Source organism: Macaca thibetana, chromosome 6 (assembly GCF_024542745.1).
Source record: "Macaca thibetana thibetana isolate TM-01 chromosome 6, ASM2454274v1, whole genome shotgun sequence".
Taxonomy (NCBI): Eukaryota; Metazoa; Chordata; class Mammalia; order Primates; family Cercopithecidae; genus Macaca; species Macaca thibetana.
In genome coordinates, this window is record NC_065583.1 from 22,931,200 (window position 1) to 22,949,063 (window position 17,864).

The following is a 17,864-nucleotide window of genomic DNA, read 5'->3' on the forward strand; positions in this document are numbered from 1 at the left end:
TATGTGGGAGAGAGTCCCAAACACAACTAATCATAACCAAAAATAATAGCACATTAAAGAAAAGTGCAACCAACATTCTGTGAGGACTCAAAAGCAGGCAGTTAAATGTGAAGGAAGCTCAAAGTACAGAATTCATTGAGCTTCCATTCACTGTTTACTGACAGCAAAAAGCTTCATTTACCACACAGGTAAAAACTATTAGCATTAAATTGAAATAGTTTCAAGGACTCTTTCTTGCCACAGTAAATCTAGAGATATGCCATTTCCAGGTCTAGGTATCCTTGTAAAACACTTGTGAAAATGAAGTTGCCATCCTTCTTAGCTGGGTGAACCTCCTTGGGGGACCAGTTCGTCATCAAATCCTACCTGTGCTGGCTGCCCTTGTATGCAGGGCCACCTGTCAGAACTGGCCCTGTACGGGAGAAACCCACCCCTCAGGTCACTACACAGATGTGAGGCGCATGGGGAGGAGGGGTGCTAACTGCTCCAAGAGAGGAAGGACTGTGATGAGCAAGGGCATGTGTCCTGCATCTTAACTGAGGGGGGAAAACACCTTCAGTTTTCAGAGATGATGCCTTCAGTTTCAACCTTCAATTTCCCAGAACAACCTCACTTCCACTGAAGTGCTGTCCTTCCCTTTCCTTTTCCAACCCAATTTATTCTTGATAAGCAATTACATCATCTACAGGTTGTTTATTATTTAGTAGATTAAATAATATAATAATAAACAGCAGTCTCCACCCATGGCATAGATGGTCTATGGAGAGATTTACCATTAGGTTCCTCTGTCTAGCAAGAACATGGTCCCATGAATTTCCTATGGGACAACTGGTAATTTTATAGCACGATGATATAAATGATGTGGGTCTGACTAATGGTAGGTGCCTTAGCTGTCTTAGTGTTAGAACAAAGGCAGGGGTACCATGCCAGATTCTTCCCATTGTTCCCATTTGGGCACTATATTCACTTTAGCACTTGCTTTACCATTTGATCTCTTGAGTCCACTGGAGGTATTGAGGAGAGTCAGGTTGGACAAGGTGGAATTCAGACATTGGCCACTTTCTAGCTATGCATCCTAGGTCAAAATTGTTTACCTCTCTGTGCCTCAGTGTCTTCCTCTGTTAAATGGGGACGGTGCTATGTTGTACCTTTTCAAGTTACATTTCAATGACTTATTTAGAGCTAACAAAAGGTAGCTATGATGATTTGCCAGTTGAGTGACAATGGGACCCTTGCTTCTGAGAGCTCTTCCACCCAATCTCGGCAGAACAGGAAATCCTAATCCTGGTGAGCAGTTGAACATGTGATTTCTCCTTTGTGCCTCAGTTTCTTCATTGATAAAATGGGAATAATTAATCATGCTAGCTCATAGGGGATCATAGGATCATGTGAGGATAAAGAGAGGTCATCTCATGGGTGTCCTTGGCATAGCATCTGGCCCATAGTTGCCACTTTAAAAATACTTAGTGAGCTGTGGCTCATGCCAGTATTCCCAGCAATTTGGGAAGCAGAGGTGGGAGAATTGCTTGAGGCCAGGAATTCGATACTAGCCTGGGCACCATCACAAGACCCTACCTCTGCAAAATGAAAAAAGTTAGCCAGGTATGGTGGTGTGTGCATGTAGTCCCAGCTACTTGGGAGGCTGAGGTGAGAGGACTGCTTAAGCCTAGGAGGTCAAGGCTGCAGTGAGACATACCCACCACTGCACTCCAGCCTGCGTAACAGAACTAGAAGACAAATCTGGTTTAATGGTTGAGGTCTACAGAAACCAGACAGTCCTTTTTCTGATTAGAAAGGAAAGGAGAGAAATGGAATCTAGGGTTGAGTTTGCGTACTTACTTTTGAAAACACTTTTATGGTTGCATGTTATGTTCAGGAATGTTGAACAAATAGCATAGGCACGTGTCACTTTGTCCCTGATGGTAAAATTCCCAACCCTTGTTTCCTGGGTTTGGAAAGAGTAATCAAGGACACAATGGATTTGTGTGTTAAGGAAACACTCCACGGCTTGCATCTAGCCACTTGATCGTGCAAGGCCTGGCCGGAGCCCACCCCAGGAAGCTCTCAGTGTGACTCAGAGCCAAGTGGCTGTCCTCTTGGCTTTGAATGTTAAAGTGGAGAGAGTTCAAGGACAGGGTCAGGAAGCGGCGGATGGAGCCAGCACAAGGTATTCCTGTGGACTGGGGAGATTTATACTCCTGCTGTCCATTGTTAGGGGCATAAAAATGGGCTGCGCCTTTCTTAGGATCATGGTCAGTGTTTGTCAAACAGGAGTGTTTCAGTGAGCTATGGACCACACACCTTAAAAAACAAACTCCTCTTTATTAAACCCATGTGTTTGTGAATAGACAAAGCTAGATTCATACAACCACCCACATATTCTGTCAAATGAAACTGCTCCAAAGACCAAGCAGACAGCTTTCCATAATAATATGCCTTTGTATACAGGCTTGTTCTTTTTCAAAAAAATTTGGACGTGCTTTGTTTTATTGGAGTCCCTCCTGCGAGAGAAGCTGGGGCAGCAGACATCTTTCCCATTTACCAAATAGGAAAACGGGAGCAGGCGGAATCCTGCTCTGTAAATTATTTTGTCCCTGAAAGTCACCATCAGTGATAGTTGCTGTACACACAAATTTAAAATACTGTAATTATGCTAACCCCAGATGTTTTTTGGTTTCCTTTTTCATATACACAGGGAGAAAAGGGCAGGCTAAGGTTTTTAAATCACAGCATTCTGTTCTGTTTCATACAGTTTCGCCTTTCTCTCTGGATCCTGGCAGGAAGGGGAGGAACATGTGACCAACTTTGGGGTCAAGGTTGACTCTTCTTGTAATTTAGAGGTGGAGGGGATGGGGAACGTGGTCGATCAGAAATTCTGAGATGCTGATGGCTGCAGTGATGCAATCCAGATACACTGAGCAAGGAGCGCTCTCTGTGTTCAAGGTCAGAGGTATCTCCGCCCCCTTGCAGTATGTTAGTTGCCTTCATGAGTGGTCAGTGAGCCTTAGCCCTAAGGCAGTGAGAGCACACCCTGAGTTTAACTGGCGTCAGGCGTGTCAGCTGTGAACCCTAGGAAGCAAGGAATGTTTACTTTATGCCTACTGTGAGCCCAGCACTGCATTATTAAGGTTTTCGAAGAGCACAGAGGCCAAGAGAGTGGGCTCTCAAGTCAGAAAGATGTGCGTTTTGGAAACGAGATCCACTACTTGGTGCACACGACTCAACCTCCCACGCTTCAGGTTTCTCCTCTGTAAAGCAGCTGCCTCACGGTGTTGTTGTTAGGTGTTAATGAGATAATTTATGCCAAGCGGCATCCCTGGCATCTAGTGAGACTCCAGTAAATGGGGGCCACTAATCCCCTCACCATGGGTGTTCCCCATTTTACAGATGAGGAGTTAGAGTGCCCAGAGGTCTGAATGACTTGCTACGACGTCACAGCTAGCAAGTGGGAAAACTACGATTCAAACTCAGGCCCTCAGGGTCGGTAGCCTCACTGTCTTCACTATGTTGAGTTCCCAGTTCTCCTGCAGATATGAAGACCCCAATAATTCTGCCTTGAGGTGTCTCCTCTGCAGACACCTGGCCCCCAACCTTATGCAGATTCTCACCAGCTTTCTCTCATTTCCCTACTGAGAAGGCTTGGCCTGGGGACCTTCTCAGGGCAAATGAGTCTTTTCTCCAAGAGCCAGCCCCTCTTTTAGAGAAAATAAAGCAGTTTGGGGAAAGTAACAAAGGCTGCATTTGTGTATTTTGCTTTATGGAGCTGAAAATATCTGGTAAATTGATCCAGTGGGAGTAATAAATACACATTACTTTATCTTGTTCTTCATGTCCTATACCCCTGAGCCTTGATAGAACAACACCACTTAATAGACTTAAAAAAGAGTAATTACACTCATTGGTTGTGTGATTTTTCAGCCCTCCCAGCCCTGCCTGACCTTCTAATTTAGCTCACCGTGTCTAACTAATGCATTTATATTCATCTTTTATGAAGCATGTATAGTACAGAATTGACTTCAGAGCCTTTTTCAAGCTGTCCTCCCAGGTCCCCAATCTGGTTAGTAGTAAGGAGAATGGGAGTCATCCATCTCTATACGTCTGCATGTATAGATAACACGTAGACATAGCTCAAAGCATTTTTTATCCTTTATGAAACATAATAAAAAGTATTTATTACATTTTTACTTTAAAGCTTTTATACATTCTAGCATTATTTACAGCTAAACATGCAGGCAAAAGATGCGAGTGTTTTTAAAATGATTACTGTTAATGTTTCTGCTTGTCAGAAGTGCTTAAATTTTCCTGCACTTTGTCTAAAAACTTAGTACTGTTGCCTTTTAAGAACAACACATTTAAAAGATCTTGCAAGTCAGATTTGCAAACACTGCTGACAGTTTGTGATGAATGATATTGCAAAATTTGCAAGATGTTTGTCATTTCACACAGCCGACATATTAAGGAACGGATTAAGAAACGCGAAACCCCTGTGGAAAACAACAGTCCCAAACAAACCTCCGCCAAACCTTGAACCCAGAGAGCACACCAGAATCTCTCACCCGGGTTTTCTCTCCCAACTTCCCACTCAGCCAGTGGAACCCAATTGTTCTCAGTGCATTTTCTCTCACCATATGGTCTCCTCATTACCATACACTAAGCGTCCATATGGGAAACTTGTGAAATGAACTGTATTCATTTTAACTGCCAGATGAGCAGCCTTTTGCTTTGCAAGCTTAGCTTAAGTCATCTGCTGTCTTCATGTTGTTATGGCAACACAGCACCAATAAAAAATTCTAATCTACTGTAAGTGATCACAGTATTTTAAGTGCTTGCCTATAACTGCCCTCAAAGGGGAAGAGAGAGGAGGGTCCTATTTGTCCAAGGAGCAAAAGGTTGTTGTTCATTCCAGCAGGTGTCAGTAAAGAAGCTGGTGACATGGGGATTGAAATATCAGTGTGGCTGGCTGTGTAGTAGGTTGGGATTATAAGGGAGGTGAACACCAGGAGGGTGGATGGTGGGAAGGAAGGATTGTGGACTCTTTTGATGGGTCTCCAAAAGCTCATTGAATGTCAAAGCCCCATAGTATCTCTGGCAGACATGCTCGTCTGCTGGTGCTGTGTGGCCAGCCCGCCATGAAGGAACTCAAGGCTTCCTTGGAAATACAGAGGTAGCAAATCCTCATGGTAGCTACTCCTTCACTGGCATTCGAAAATCTCAGCCTCTGAGATGAAGCGGCTCTCCCTGTACACGTGAATTAGTCATTTCAAACACCAGGCTAATTAAGAGTACCTTAAAGTAATGGAAGTCGGCAGCAACATCCTTAAATATAAATCATTTTCACCTCTGCGGGCCACATGATATGTTGCATCTCTGTCGCTCTATCTGTATTGAAAGTGAATGTTTATAGTCTCAGTTCATCAGTTCACATTAGCCTCATGCTGAATATTTAAACACAGAACAATTTGAACACACCATGAAGGAAGACAGTGACTGCACTTTCATTTCGAACAGCAAGGGCTCATCTAATAATAATTTAGTAAATCAGCCATTTAGTGGCTCAGTTGTGCACTGCATTGTGCCAAATATTATTCACTTCAACTGTACACTTGCAAAATTGAAATTCAGGCTCCAGTCACAGGCACTGTTTTTGCTCAGTGGAGAGATGAGACCTAAAATCACCCTCCCTAAAGAGCGTTCATGTTTAGTGATTTATCATAAATACAGAGCTGGGGCAAAATAAAACTGGAGTTGGCTGTATACAATGTATTCTAATTATGCTTTTATTGTTTTAGTCTTTATGCAAAGACTACCAGTAATTCAAAACCTGCAGTTGCATCAGTGAAAATACAAATAAGAAATCTTTGCATAACCACATTGCCTCCTAGCAGAAAGGGGATGACTAAGGGATTCAGCAAGGGATAAAGAAAAACTTAACATCTTCATCTTCCACACTGACACTAGCGTCTCTCTCGCTTTCACTATCTCTCTTTCTCTTTCTCATTTATTTACTTTTTTAATTTGAGGAAACTCGATTAACATTATATCCTGAAGTGAAAGTGACCCTCCTCAGACAAAAACACAGAAACAAATGGCGAAACTTATGGTATATTCAGCTCTTAGAAAAAAACATGCTTGAGTTTGATTCCAGGAAACATTTTGTCTCTGTATTCTCTTGTCAAAAACACAAGCTATGGAATGCGGTCCAATTCCCCCTGTATCTACCGGAAAACTTACAGGCAGATTCCATTTCCCCATTTGATAACATGCTCAGTTTAGGGGGTTGGTATCCCCTACTACTGATATTTCTTTTATCCAGGGAGTTTAGCCTGGATCTGTGTACCCCTGAAATTGCATTTAGAATTGCTGTGTGTGCGTGCATGTGTGCGTGATGAATATGCACACACAAATGCCTACACATGTAATTTACCTAGGGCTAGAAGTTGTAGCTTCACTTAAAAGGCCGATGGCCCTCATGAAAATTGTAATTCTCACCTCTTTAGGTTATTTATCTTGAGCTGACTTATTTTGTGGCAAATTCTTCTGCTTGTCATTATTGTTTCCTTCCCATTTTAGAGATGAGGAAACTGAGGTTCATAGAGGACAAGTAACCTGCTCAAGCTTATGCAGCTAGTAAGTGGAGGTTTCCTAACTTCCCATACTTCCTAACCAGTGGTCCATTTAGAGTCTTTTATAGAGTTTTGAAAATAGGATTACATCTCAAACATAGCACTCAATACACATTGACTGTAAGAATGCATATATTTTTGCCAGAGTTCCTTGGAAAATAAATGGGAATTATTAATAATATTGCTGGTTATTGCCTGATAAGCACTAACTAAATATAATCTACTGAACCAGGTGTTGGTATTAACGCTGTTTTACAGATGAGAACACAGAGGCATGTGTTTACACTGCTAATACATAGCAGAACATGGATTTGAGCCAAGTCTATTGGACTCCAGATCCAGAGCCTATATCCCTAAGCAGTGCCTCCCAGAATTAAGAAATTTTAAGGAAAAAAGCCAACTTACAATATCAATCTTAAAACCCTTCCAGCCTGGTTAGAGAAGGAGGCAAGTGGTGGCCTACACCTGAGGTTAGCTCACAAAGGGCTGAGCTAGGTGGAAGTGGCAGGAAGAACTCACCTGTAAATGCAAACAAACCCTGGGTACCATGCTTTCCCTTTTTAGCTGCAGAGTCATTATGGGAGGGACTTGCAATAACCGTTATCCAATAGCTCAGTGCTGGAACTCTTTCAAGTTCTTTTTTAGCACTGAGTTCTTGATGGGGAGGATTAAGTTTAACCTACTTCATATCACACCCTGCATACAGGGGCATTGAACATAATTACTCATTAGTTCAAGGGTAGGTGACAGGAGAACCAAGGGGTGAACTCATTTCTACCTCCAGCCACCCAACATCCTCCCCTTAAAGACTGAAGCCCTTCGGAACAGAGATGCTTGGAGGTCTTAAGTCTTGCTCACTATTTTCAGCCCTGAGTAACACTTCAGTGGAGCATTGGAGTAATAAGTACCAAGCCCCAACAGTCTTGAAGCAGTGGATTCTAATTGCAGTTATACTCAGGACCATCTGTAAAGCCTTGAGAATTATCATTTACAGATATCGTTTGTCTGGAGATACACATAATAACCGATGATGTTCATGCTCAACAGTTTAAGAAGCAAAAGCAAATTATATTTTTGCCTCCTTTATGTATCTATATAGTACGGAAACATATCACTCAAGTTTCCCTATAGTATGCATCCAAAAATAGAAATATACACATGCATTTGTATACACACACACCAAACATACATACAAACACATCCACGTATGTGCATGACAAATACATCTCTTTGTTTACTGAGCAGTCCTTTTTCTTTTAAGCTCGGTATTTATTCAGCCTTGGCCTAGGGAAAGAGAAGCCACAGTCAAAAGACAAAGAGAAACAGAAGTAGTTAATTTTTGGCTTTTTGTGTTTTCTAAAAGCCCAGGCCTTGGCGACTTAAAGGTGACTTAAAAGATTTTCAAGGGTAATTTTGACTCTAGGCCGTTTTTGTTTCATGTGCTGACTTTACAACCTACCCCTGAAAAAGGCACCTCTGTCCAGAGCTTTCTCTTTAAGCAGAGACTTTTATCCTGATCAGAAAGTCGATTTCCAAGGCACTCAGCAGGACCTAACCCACAGCGTTGGTCTTAAACCAGTACAATGAATTGGAATAAGAAGATCCCGCCAGAGGTTACCAAGTTCAGCTCTGTACCTCCAAGCAGGTCATAGTCACAAGGGTGCAGACACCATTTTTCACTGTATTTGTGGCGGGAAGCACCCCAGGCTCCCATTCACCAATTACCATGACACCATTTAGAAGAAAATGCCAGGAGACCAAAAAAAAAGGGAGGGGAAAGCCATTGTCATAACTCTTCTCAGAAATACCTGGTTTCACAATTTATACTTAACTGCTGACACTTGAAAAGTTGAACATTTTGGTAAAATGAATCAAGCTGTAATGTTTCTTTTATGAGATCCCCTTGCAGGAAAGGGAAGCTTGGCACCTCATGGAGCCCAAGCTTAGTTATCCATCATAGTAAAGTCAGCTGTCCTAGCCAGCTTCTCAGAGGTCACACGATCGAACCAACAGCTCTTACAACTATATTATTGCTTACGGGACAGTAATTGAGGCACCAGATAAAAATTACCTGGTCTAATAGGCAGCGAACAATTTTCACTCAATAAAATTATGAGCCAAATCATTCATTTCATAACACTCTGGCTAATTTATTTGTTGACCTTTTAATATCCATAGCTCTTCAGTGGTATTAACTGCAACTCAGACAAAATCTCTTGTTCATTTCACTTTCATTGATTTTTTTTTTTCCATTGAGGCAATAACAGTTGCTTGAAAACAGCCTTTTTCTTTCCACTGTAAAAGTCAATCACGTAAGTTACTATGTCTTACGTTGATATAGCGGCGTTAGCTTACAACCTAGTTTAATTTCATATGATTCAGAGTCTCCTACACCATGTTTTTAACAAAGGCAAGGCTCTCTGGTTTTCCTCCAACCACACCGCATGCTGGTTCATAATAATATGTTTGAGAAGTAAGAGGGCTGTCATCTAATCTGAACATAAAATCAACTTTAAAATTAGAGGAGGTTCAGAAGAGGTCCTCCTGCTGCATTTTCTCCAGACTAGAATACTTTTGGTGCCTTGGCCTCTGGTATTAATAGCAGTAGACTCTTTCAAAATGTTTAATTCCTTTGTTCTGGAAATGTCTAGAGATTTTTACTGTGGTTTGAATTTCATTTTTTAAAAAGACTCTGGGCAAAAAGTATGCGCTAGAATATTCTGTGGGGCAGTCGAAGCTTCAGCTGAATCTTCTTATATACTAAGATACTATGAAGCCTTTAGAATGCGGGGTTGTAAAATATAATTGTTATACATTTGGCATTTTATGCCTCCCTGGAAATAACTACTTGCTACCTATACCTCATTTATGTTCCTCCTTTCCATTTCAATTTACTCTAAAGTGGTCCTTAGCTATAATGAGAATGCCCCTTTCAACAGAAACATGTTTAATTATATCCATGCTAAATGTAAGTGACTCTTCTCAGTCATAGGGCTGCTAAGTAAAGAGTGTTTAAAGTGTGACACTAAAGGCTTCTAATGATCTGCAGTAAGCTCTATTTTAAGAAGTTTATATTAAAAGAAAAATGAAAAATTTGAGGAATGTCTCAGAGGATGGGAAACTAAACGGTGCCCAAGCGTTATTTTGGTTTGTTTTACTCTTTCCCTCACTGCCTTCATTATACTGATGTTTTAGAATGCAAAGTCTGCCATTGTGGAATTTTCCATTTGGCTGAATAAACACAAAGGAAGTTGGGACATAAAACTACCCTCCAAAGAAATACATCTCAGGACAACTAGTATTTATTGCATTGTACATCCAGCTCTGCAAGAAATGGGCTGCAAGAAACTTCCAATCAATTTTTCAGCATTCAGCCTTTCCAATCAGTAATGTCACCCAGGCTTTCAGAAGCCAGTGGGGAAAGATCCAGGACTTAAAGTCTAGGAGCTGAATGCACACATCAAAATCTGGGTCCTGCAGTAAAGCCTGTATGAAGGAAGGCAGTGAAATCAATGCTGATTTCATTGATAGGTACTTATCATCGCTACATCAAGAGTGATTTTGTCATTTCACTTCATTTTATCTTGCTGATATTTGGCCACTACATTTTGAATCCCCTGATAAGGCAAAGTAGATTGGTGATAAATGGGTATCAGGGAAATGTGCAGCAACAGAGAAGTATTGTGCTTCTTTCTCAGAAATCACCCAACTCAACTTGACTTAGATTATTGATGCTTGTAGTTTTCTTTTCTTTTTTTTTCTGTTTCCATCTACATCCCTGAAAACATTATTTCCTATTTGGGTAAGCATAAAGCCAAGCACAGATTATCCTCCCAAATTACTGAAGTATCCCTGGGCTTTAATTTTATGGGTGGAGTTCCCAGAGTCTCAAAATCTAATGCTGAAATATGAAAATTAATGTTGTGTTCATGTATGGGTATCTATTGGCTTTATGAGTTGACCTACACATGCTATGAACACAAGAAAGTTCAGACTATCTTTCCTGCTCATCTAGGGTTGCGTCACCCAAAACATTGAACTGGGTTTATAAATCGGCCCAGTATTGGCCAGTGAACTTGAGCTTATTAGCTATAGATTTCAGGTCAAATGCTAAAGAGAAGACTCCCACAGATGGTGAATAATCCTAAGATTTTTAACTCATAAAATAGAAGATGAGTTAACTATGTCTGCATATTTGTCATGATATGCCTGGTTCCCAATGTGTCTTTCTATGAATGTGCAAATACCTAACTATTTCCAAGGGCCTAAGAGTATAGCTAATAAAAGACTGAGGACATAAGGACCAACCTCATGTTGCTAGCAGCCTATAACTTGAGATACTGTCTGTACTAGACATGATTCATTGTATTAATCACAAAATTAAAATGTGTAAGTCCAAGCCAGCAGGAATGAAAGAGCAAATTCATAAAAAAGTGACATAAAAAAAACTCACAGTGATCAAAACTTGACCTTTGGGAATTTATATATTGGACGTAAAAGTCTGTAGCTAAATGGAACAACAAACTTAAGTCTTCTACTTTTATAAACCATGCCAAATATGACTTTTGTCATTTCATCATACAAATTGTGTACTTTTAAAAATCAGTAACTATATCTTAGATTAACACATCAACATGAATTTCTCAAGACTTGTGGTTTGCTAAACATTATGGTAGGAGCTTAGAGAAGGAGATTAAGACCTACCACTGGCCTCAAAAACTCTGCAGTCTAGCTATGGAGAATGAAGACTAACACGCTTCAGATCAGAGTACAATGACCTCTCAGTATGTACTTCTGTGCTGTGCTGGGTGACACAGATGGTCAGCACTCTTTTTCAGAGAAATTAGAGAGATTAGGAGCTGGGGAATCTGAACTGGGGTATCAGATTAGGAGCTGAGGTATCAGGAATTATTTCTGATAGAACAGTGTGATTTTCAAGAGCCAGGCTCTGATGTCTAACAGGCCTGGGGTTGAATCCATGCTCAGCCACTAGTCAGCGGTGGAAACTTTGGGAAAGTTAGCTGACCTCGCTGAGTGTCAGTTTCGTCATCTGTCAGAGGGTAATAGAAAGAATACCTTAAAAGGCTTTCTATGAAGGTTGAATAAATTCTTGTTCCACTTTCAATAAATGAGAGTTATCTCCTTCATTACCGCACCATCACAATCCCCTTCGGTACCAGGCTTCAGAGGATGGAGAGAGGCATTGTCAATGGGCACAGACTGAAGCCAGCATTCCCCCCCCCAAAAAAGGGGAAGGCAAAAGGAGCAAAGGTATGGAGATAGAAAGGAGCCAAATGTTTTACTACTAGGCTGGGGAGGACAGGCATAGAGAGCAGTTCTTCAAACACATAGGGAGAGATGATTGGATAAAGATGGTAGGACAAAATGATGGTGACGATCTTTTGTGACTCTCATCAAACCTTGTAGGTCAGTGCTGGGAAGATAATGTGCCCTGAAAGTTGCTGGAGAATAAGATCCACATATGATGACAGGGCAACAAAAAGCTCAAACAATATTTGCTAATTGATTGGGTTGCAAAGTAGAAAGTAAAGCTGAATCTTCCCTTTATATTTGTAGTCCATTCAGCATTTTTATTACAAAGCTTCTAAAATATAAGTAAAACTCATGCCAGCTACATTTGAACTGTTTCTTGGAACCCCATTCCTCCTTCAGTCTCCCTAACATTTCTGTAGACTCTAAATAGAGTAAGAATAATGTATCCACATTTTTCTCCATAGACCCCTACTCACACAACCATCAACCTATGGTCATAGCAAGACAGGTGAAGCCAGGTTTTGATTGTGAGATGAAATCAATCAGTGAAAAGTAGTTGTTGTTTTTAAGGAGTAAAGCTTTTTTTTTTTTTTTTTTTTTTAAATCTTTAAGAGAAGAAATCCAAGGCCATGAACAGAAAAATTGTCTGACTCAGGATGTAGATTGGAGAATAAGCATTACCTCTACAAGGAGACTCTGGGGCTTTTCAATATTTAGGATACTAGTATATGTCTTTTTAATTCCCAAAAGGGTTTTTTTTTTTTTTAAAAAAAAAAAAAACCTAAGGATAGAATTAATTATCTTGGAATTGTCTAATATCCACTCTTACGTTTGAAACTGCAAGCAGGGAGACGTTTTAAACATTATGAAAAGAAGAGAAAATCTCCCCTGACAAATTCCTTGAAACATTAGATATTAGTACTAGTCAAGTGCTTGTTCTTTTCAGAAATATTAAAATTGCATATTAAAATGAAAGGATTCTTAGACTGTGCTCCTGCCTAATGCCACAAAAAATAAGAATTTAAGAACAATTTGAGAGACAAAAGATTATATGAAACATCCAGCACTTCCCCTTATGGGAAATTTCTTTTTTTAACATCCAAGGCTCAATCATTTCCTAATGTGAAATTACAGATTTTTCAAATTACCATATAAAACTGCAAAAAAATTACACTTGTGACCACAGAAGAGATGGCATACACTATCAATTTGATTTTAAAAGGCATACATCTTTTATACTACCTGTCATTTTTATAATGCCTTTTACAAATTTAATCAATACATTTTAACATTCTATATACTTTAAGTGCAATATACAATAAATATTCAAGTTTCATCTTAAACATGCTTTAGCCTTTAAATTGTTAAAACTGCAGTGCCCTTTCAATCTACTTACATAATGTCATAAAATATACATTTCAAGGTAAATGAAGTCAGCTACTTCAATTTAGTCCCTCAAACTGGTAGTAAATGAGAGGTTAACACTATGGTGCCAAACCCATTATTGAGTAAATTTAGCACCTTGGACAGCTCTGTAAAATCTTTATTGCTTTCCTGACCTGCTCGTCATGTTCTGTCTGTGTGTTCAGTGGCTCTCAGCTCTGATTGAAAGGCAATATATTAGATCCCCAACACAAACACGCTTGGGGGCTAGTTCACTGGGAGCGTAATGACATGGAGGTGAGAGCAATTTTCTGGTCACCGAAATCCAAGCACCTTGCAGGTCCATTGTACTAACTCATAGACGACCCAGAAATTTTCTTTCTCCTTCCCATTTGCAGAAATAACTAATAGAAGCCAAATCACATGGGCAAAGCTGAACCAAGTCTTTCTTAAATCCTTACAAGTTGATACTACAGTGAAGGATATTTTTTGATGGGCTAGATATTATTTAAGGGTGTCCCTCACAGGACAAGAAATCCAGGTTCACACTCCTTAAATCCAAGACTGCTGGCCTGAAATGATGCTGTGCTGATGACCTACCTATGGCAATGTACTCAATGGGAAAACATGCCCCAGCATGGTGGATCAAAGAAGACAGCATCATGGATCAAAGAAGGATGCTCCTTTAGGAAACAAGATCCACGTGTTTTATTTTCAAAGGATTAAATGGGGATGAGAGCTCTGGATAGCGATATAAGGAGAAAAAAAAAGTAGATTATGTCATTGAAAAACTCTTAACACCAAGGATATACAATATATACTGATAGATGGTATTTTTTCAGGCTTATGAAAACTTCAAAGATCTTGGAGTTTAATTTCGAACATCCCTCCTCCCTGCTTCTGTGAAATTAATTAAAATAAGGTACACTGTTCTAAGTCCCCAATTATAGTGTTACAAGAGTGAAGTTCATAAGTGTAGTTTCTTTCTGTGCCTCATCATGCTTTTGACAAACAGGAGACTTGCTTTTTTCCCCCTAAAATGCAAAGAAAGGAAAATACCTTCCCTGCCAAGCCCTAACACTGACGTAAATATTTATTTGGAGAAATAAATGAGCATAGGCCTAGCGAAGTCAAATCTTAGTAAATAAACTCACTTGATCCTGTTTTGTTTTAAAGCCATGAGGTTTTAGTGAAGGCAATACAGGCTGAATTTGATCTGGGGATAGGGTTTAGTGTGCCCGTACCATAGTAAATTATTAACTGCTCTGGTCAGACAATACAGTGAACAAAAAGTGGTAAATTAGCTTGTAGCTTACATTAAAAAATAAAGAAATGATTTCAGATGTATTGTTTCAAACCCCTTTGATTATATAATATTTTTTACTCCCTACTTTAAAAATAACAACTGTTTTATAAAGGGGGTCTATCAGCTTAAGGCAAGCATAAATGTTTATTGAGAACTGAAAACCCCTCTATCTTATTTTTGAATTTAGGACATTAGATATGTCATAAGTAGTTACTGTAGTATGACAACTACTTTATCTTATATTATAGAGAATTTAAAATTGAAAAATGCTAATATGTATCTAAAAGCTTGTCATTTCAAGAGTTGTTCAAGGATTTTTGAAGAGGCTATGGTGACAGCAAAATGAATGCGATTATCTCCCTATTTTCTGATCAGCGACTGCAGTCTATGAAAATTGAACAGCACTGCTTCTCCATGTAGAAATCTATTGTGTAAAACATTTAAAGTTATACTTCTGTTTGAAACTTTACCCACAGCCAAAAATGGTAACCATATCTTCCTGTAAATCACCTCTGATGATCATACCTCACCCTTAGGTTTGGTTGTCTGACAAGCGCCTATCTTTTGCATAGATCAAGCTTAACTTTGCTTTCCTTTTCACATTCTAGTGGAAATGAATTTGAAGAAATTTAGTTAGAACCAAAAATATCAGCACCATACTCACTTTTGTAGAGTACTCCCTATTATTAGAACCAAGCATGCAGGCTAAATATGGAAGTCCACCTAAGTAAAAAGAGGGAGATATTTTTTCTTCAACTGGAATGAGCAGCCAAATATATATCTAGGATGAGAATGAATGAGCAAATGGGACAAACAATACTGAAATAGCAAATAATTGCTGTAAAAGAAATAGATACTGCCAGTAATGAAAATTGGTGCAGAGGGGGCTTCTGAGGACAGTAGAGTCCTTCCATAAGAGTTTTTGACAAACAGTGCATTGCCTCAGTATGTGGGTTTCCTACATCACCCGCTTATATTATGGCTTTGCCATCCAAGAGAGATAAACAAAAGAAGTTTAATACTACATGCTTCTAGTAGCTGAAGATTGATTGGAAATCCCTCGAAAATGACCTGTCTGATAAGGTCATGGTTCCTGGAATAAGCAATTAAGTGCAAAATAAACACGTCTTAGGGATTCGTACCACGCACTGAATGACATCGATTGTAGTAATCTAGTAAATGACCTAGGAATTGTATTCAGCAATAAACATATGAGTGCTTTATCATGCCTATGGCAGACTATTGAGTGATGTATTTTATCTTGCAGTACCAATGATGCTCACCTTTTGACTCAATTAAGTGTGTATGTGAACAGGGACAAATTGGTGATTTAACGCCATTCTGGGGTTCCCCAAGCTATGGCCTTTATAGCAGTGCCTTGGCAAAGTATGGCCAGAGGGACTGGAAAGTGATCATGTCTAAAGATAACGACAACCTGCCTTCGCTCAAAGGATTGTATCTGCTTTTCTCTTGACAGGAAGTAATACTTAAAAGGGCTGCGGATCTGGTAGAAGCTCTGTATGGGATGCCACACAACAACCAGGTGAGCGCTGTGGGTTTCTAGCCTGTGTGGACTGCCACATGCAATTAAAGATCTCAGATTCCATATCGTAATGAGAAAGCACAGAAAATATTAAAGCCATGTGCATGAGTTAAGAGTATAAGTAATTCAGATATAACATGTTGCAAGACTCTTCAATCCTCTCTTTTGTAAACCTTTTATTGCCCTTTCCACTGAATCATTGTCTGTATGAGAAAAGGTGGTTCATTTAAAACTAATCTTTAGTGGAAACATACTTCCTAATTGAAGAGGAGAGTTACTGGTGCTTTATTTTATTTCTCTCAGGTTTTCAAGCAAATTTAGGAAGAGAAAGAGGGTTTAATTTTTTCTCCAAAAAGTATAACAAGGCGTGAATAGTACTGCCTGCTTCTATTTCATAGAACTCCATGTATAAGATTCACATAGCTTAGGAAACTGAGTCCGACAAACCATTCACTCCTTTTTCATGTAACCTGAGTCAATGTCTGGGGGACACAGTCCCATTAATACTCAGGAATGCAGGTAGTCATCTACAACCTTCCCTTAACATCAACAGGGGAGATGAATTGCAGCCTCTCTCCGTCTCCCCCTGGGTAACCTCAGACTTCCTACACGTTATTGGGAAGGATAGAAAACCTCATGGTACTGACCTGTATGGACTGTAGGGTAGTATGAAGGCATGTTAAGATAATGGACTTTCAAAATCAGACAAATGGGCTTATGAATCTCAGCTCTGTTCTTAAATAGGTGAGTGTCCTTAGGTGAGGTTTTTGACTTTCCAAGCCTCAGTTTCCCCATGGCATGATGATGGTGAGACTAATATAACAGGTTTGTCAGGAGGGTCGCAGAAGTTAATGCAGCTGACCATTGAAAACCCTGAGTACAGTGCCTGGCACTGGAAAAAATGGTATTGTTGGGAATATGACTGGGGACAGCTAAAGGGGATATTCCTTTGACTTTTCAGGAAATCATTCTGAAGAGAGCGGCCGACATTGCCGAGGCCCTGTACAGTGTTCCCCGCAACCACAACCAACTCCCGGCCCTTGCTAACACCTCGGTCCACGCAGGGATGATGGGTGTGAATTCGTTCAGTGGACAACTGGCTGTGAATGTCTCTGAGGCATCACAAGCCACCAATCAGGGTCAGAAGCTTGCTTTTCTCTTCCCTCACACGTTTTCCCTCTCCCTCCCCAACCTTAAGCACCCCATCTCCTCATTTATTGGTCATGAACAATTTTTACCTTAAAGAATTATTTTCATCCCAAAAGGGAGATTCTTAGTTTGTGTGTATAAGATATTATTGTACAATGTTGGTCCTAGCTATCATTCTGGTAATCTAATATAGGGGACTAGAAAGGATGCATGCATTTAGCCATCTCTCTACATTTAACTTTTCATCATAAACCATGAATGACAGATCGCAAAGAGGGATGGAATTAAAGTTTTGAGGGCCCAAAGCACATCATTCTTGCCCAGGGAATAGGAACCTGTTAACTCCAGGGTACATCTCTTAGATCGGGATTTATTTCTGCTCTAAAATGATAATTTATAGGCCCAGCGTTGCCACTTCTCATGGCCCTGCTAAGTATTTATGATCTCCTAAGAAATGTGTCTTTTGCTCGCTTCCCATTTTAATCACAGAGCTAGCACCACCAACCCACGCACATGAATCACCCAGTCCCTTCCCTCTGGGTTGCCGCGATGGGGCCAGAAACAGAGACCTTCTTTCCCCGAGTCT

The 17,864-nt window shown here is 40.0% G+C and overlaps 1 protein-coding gene across 11 annotated transcripts in view; it reads left to right on the forward strand.

The window, feature by feature from the left end:
- Nucleotides 1-17,864, forward strand: part of EBF1 (EBF transcription factor 1) — a 411,481-nt gene that overhangs the window by 377,176 nt on the left and 16,441 nt on the right. For all 11 annotated transcript variants that reach the window (XM_050794789.1, XM_050794794.1, XM_050794787.1 and 8 more), the window contains exons 12-13: nucleotides 16,064-16,129; nucleotides 17,091-17,268. In XM_050794789.1, the coding sequence (XP_050650746.1) occupies nucleotides 16,064-16,129; nucleotides 17,091-17,268 (244 nt within the window). The remainder of the gene's footprint in view (nucleotides 1-16,063; nucleotides 16,130-17,090; nucleotides 17,269-17,864) is intronic.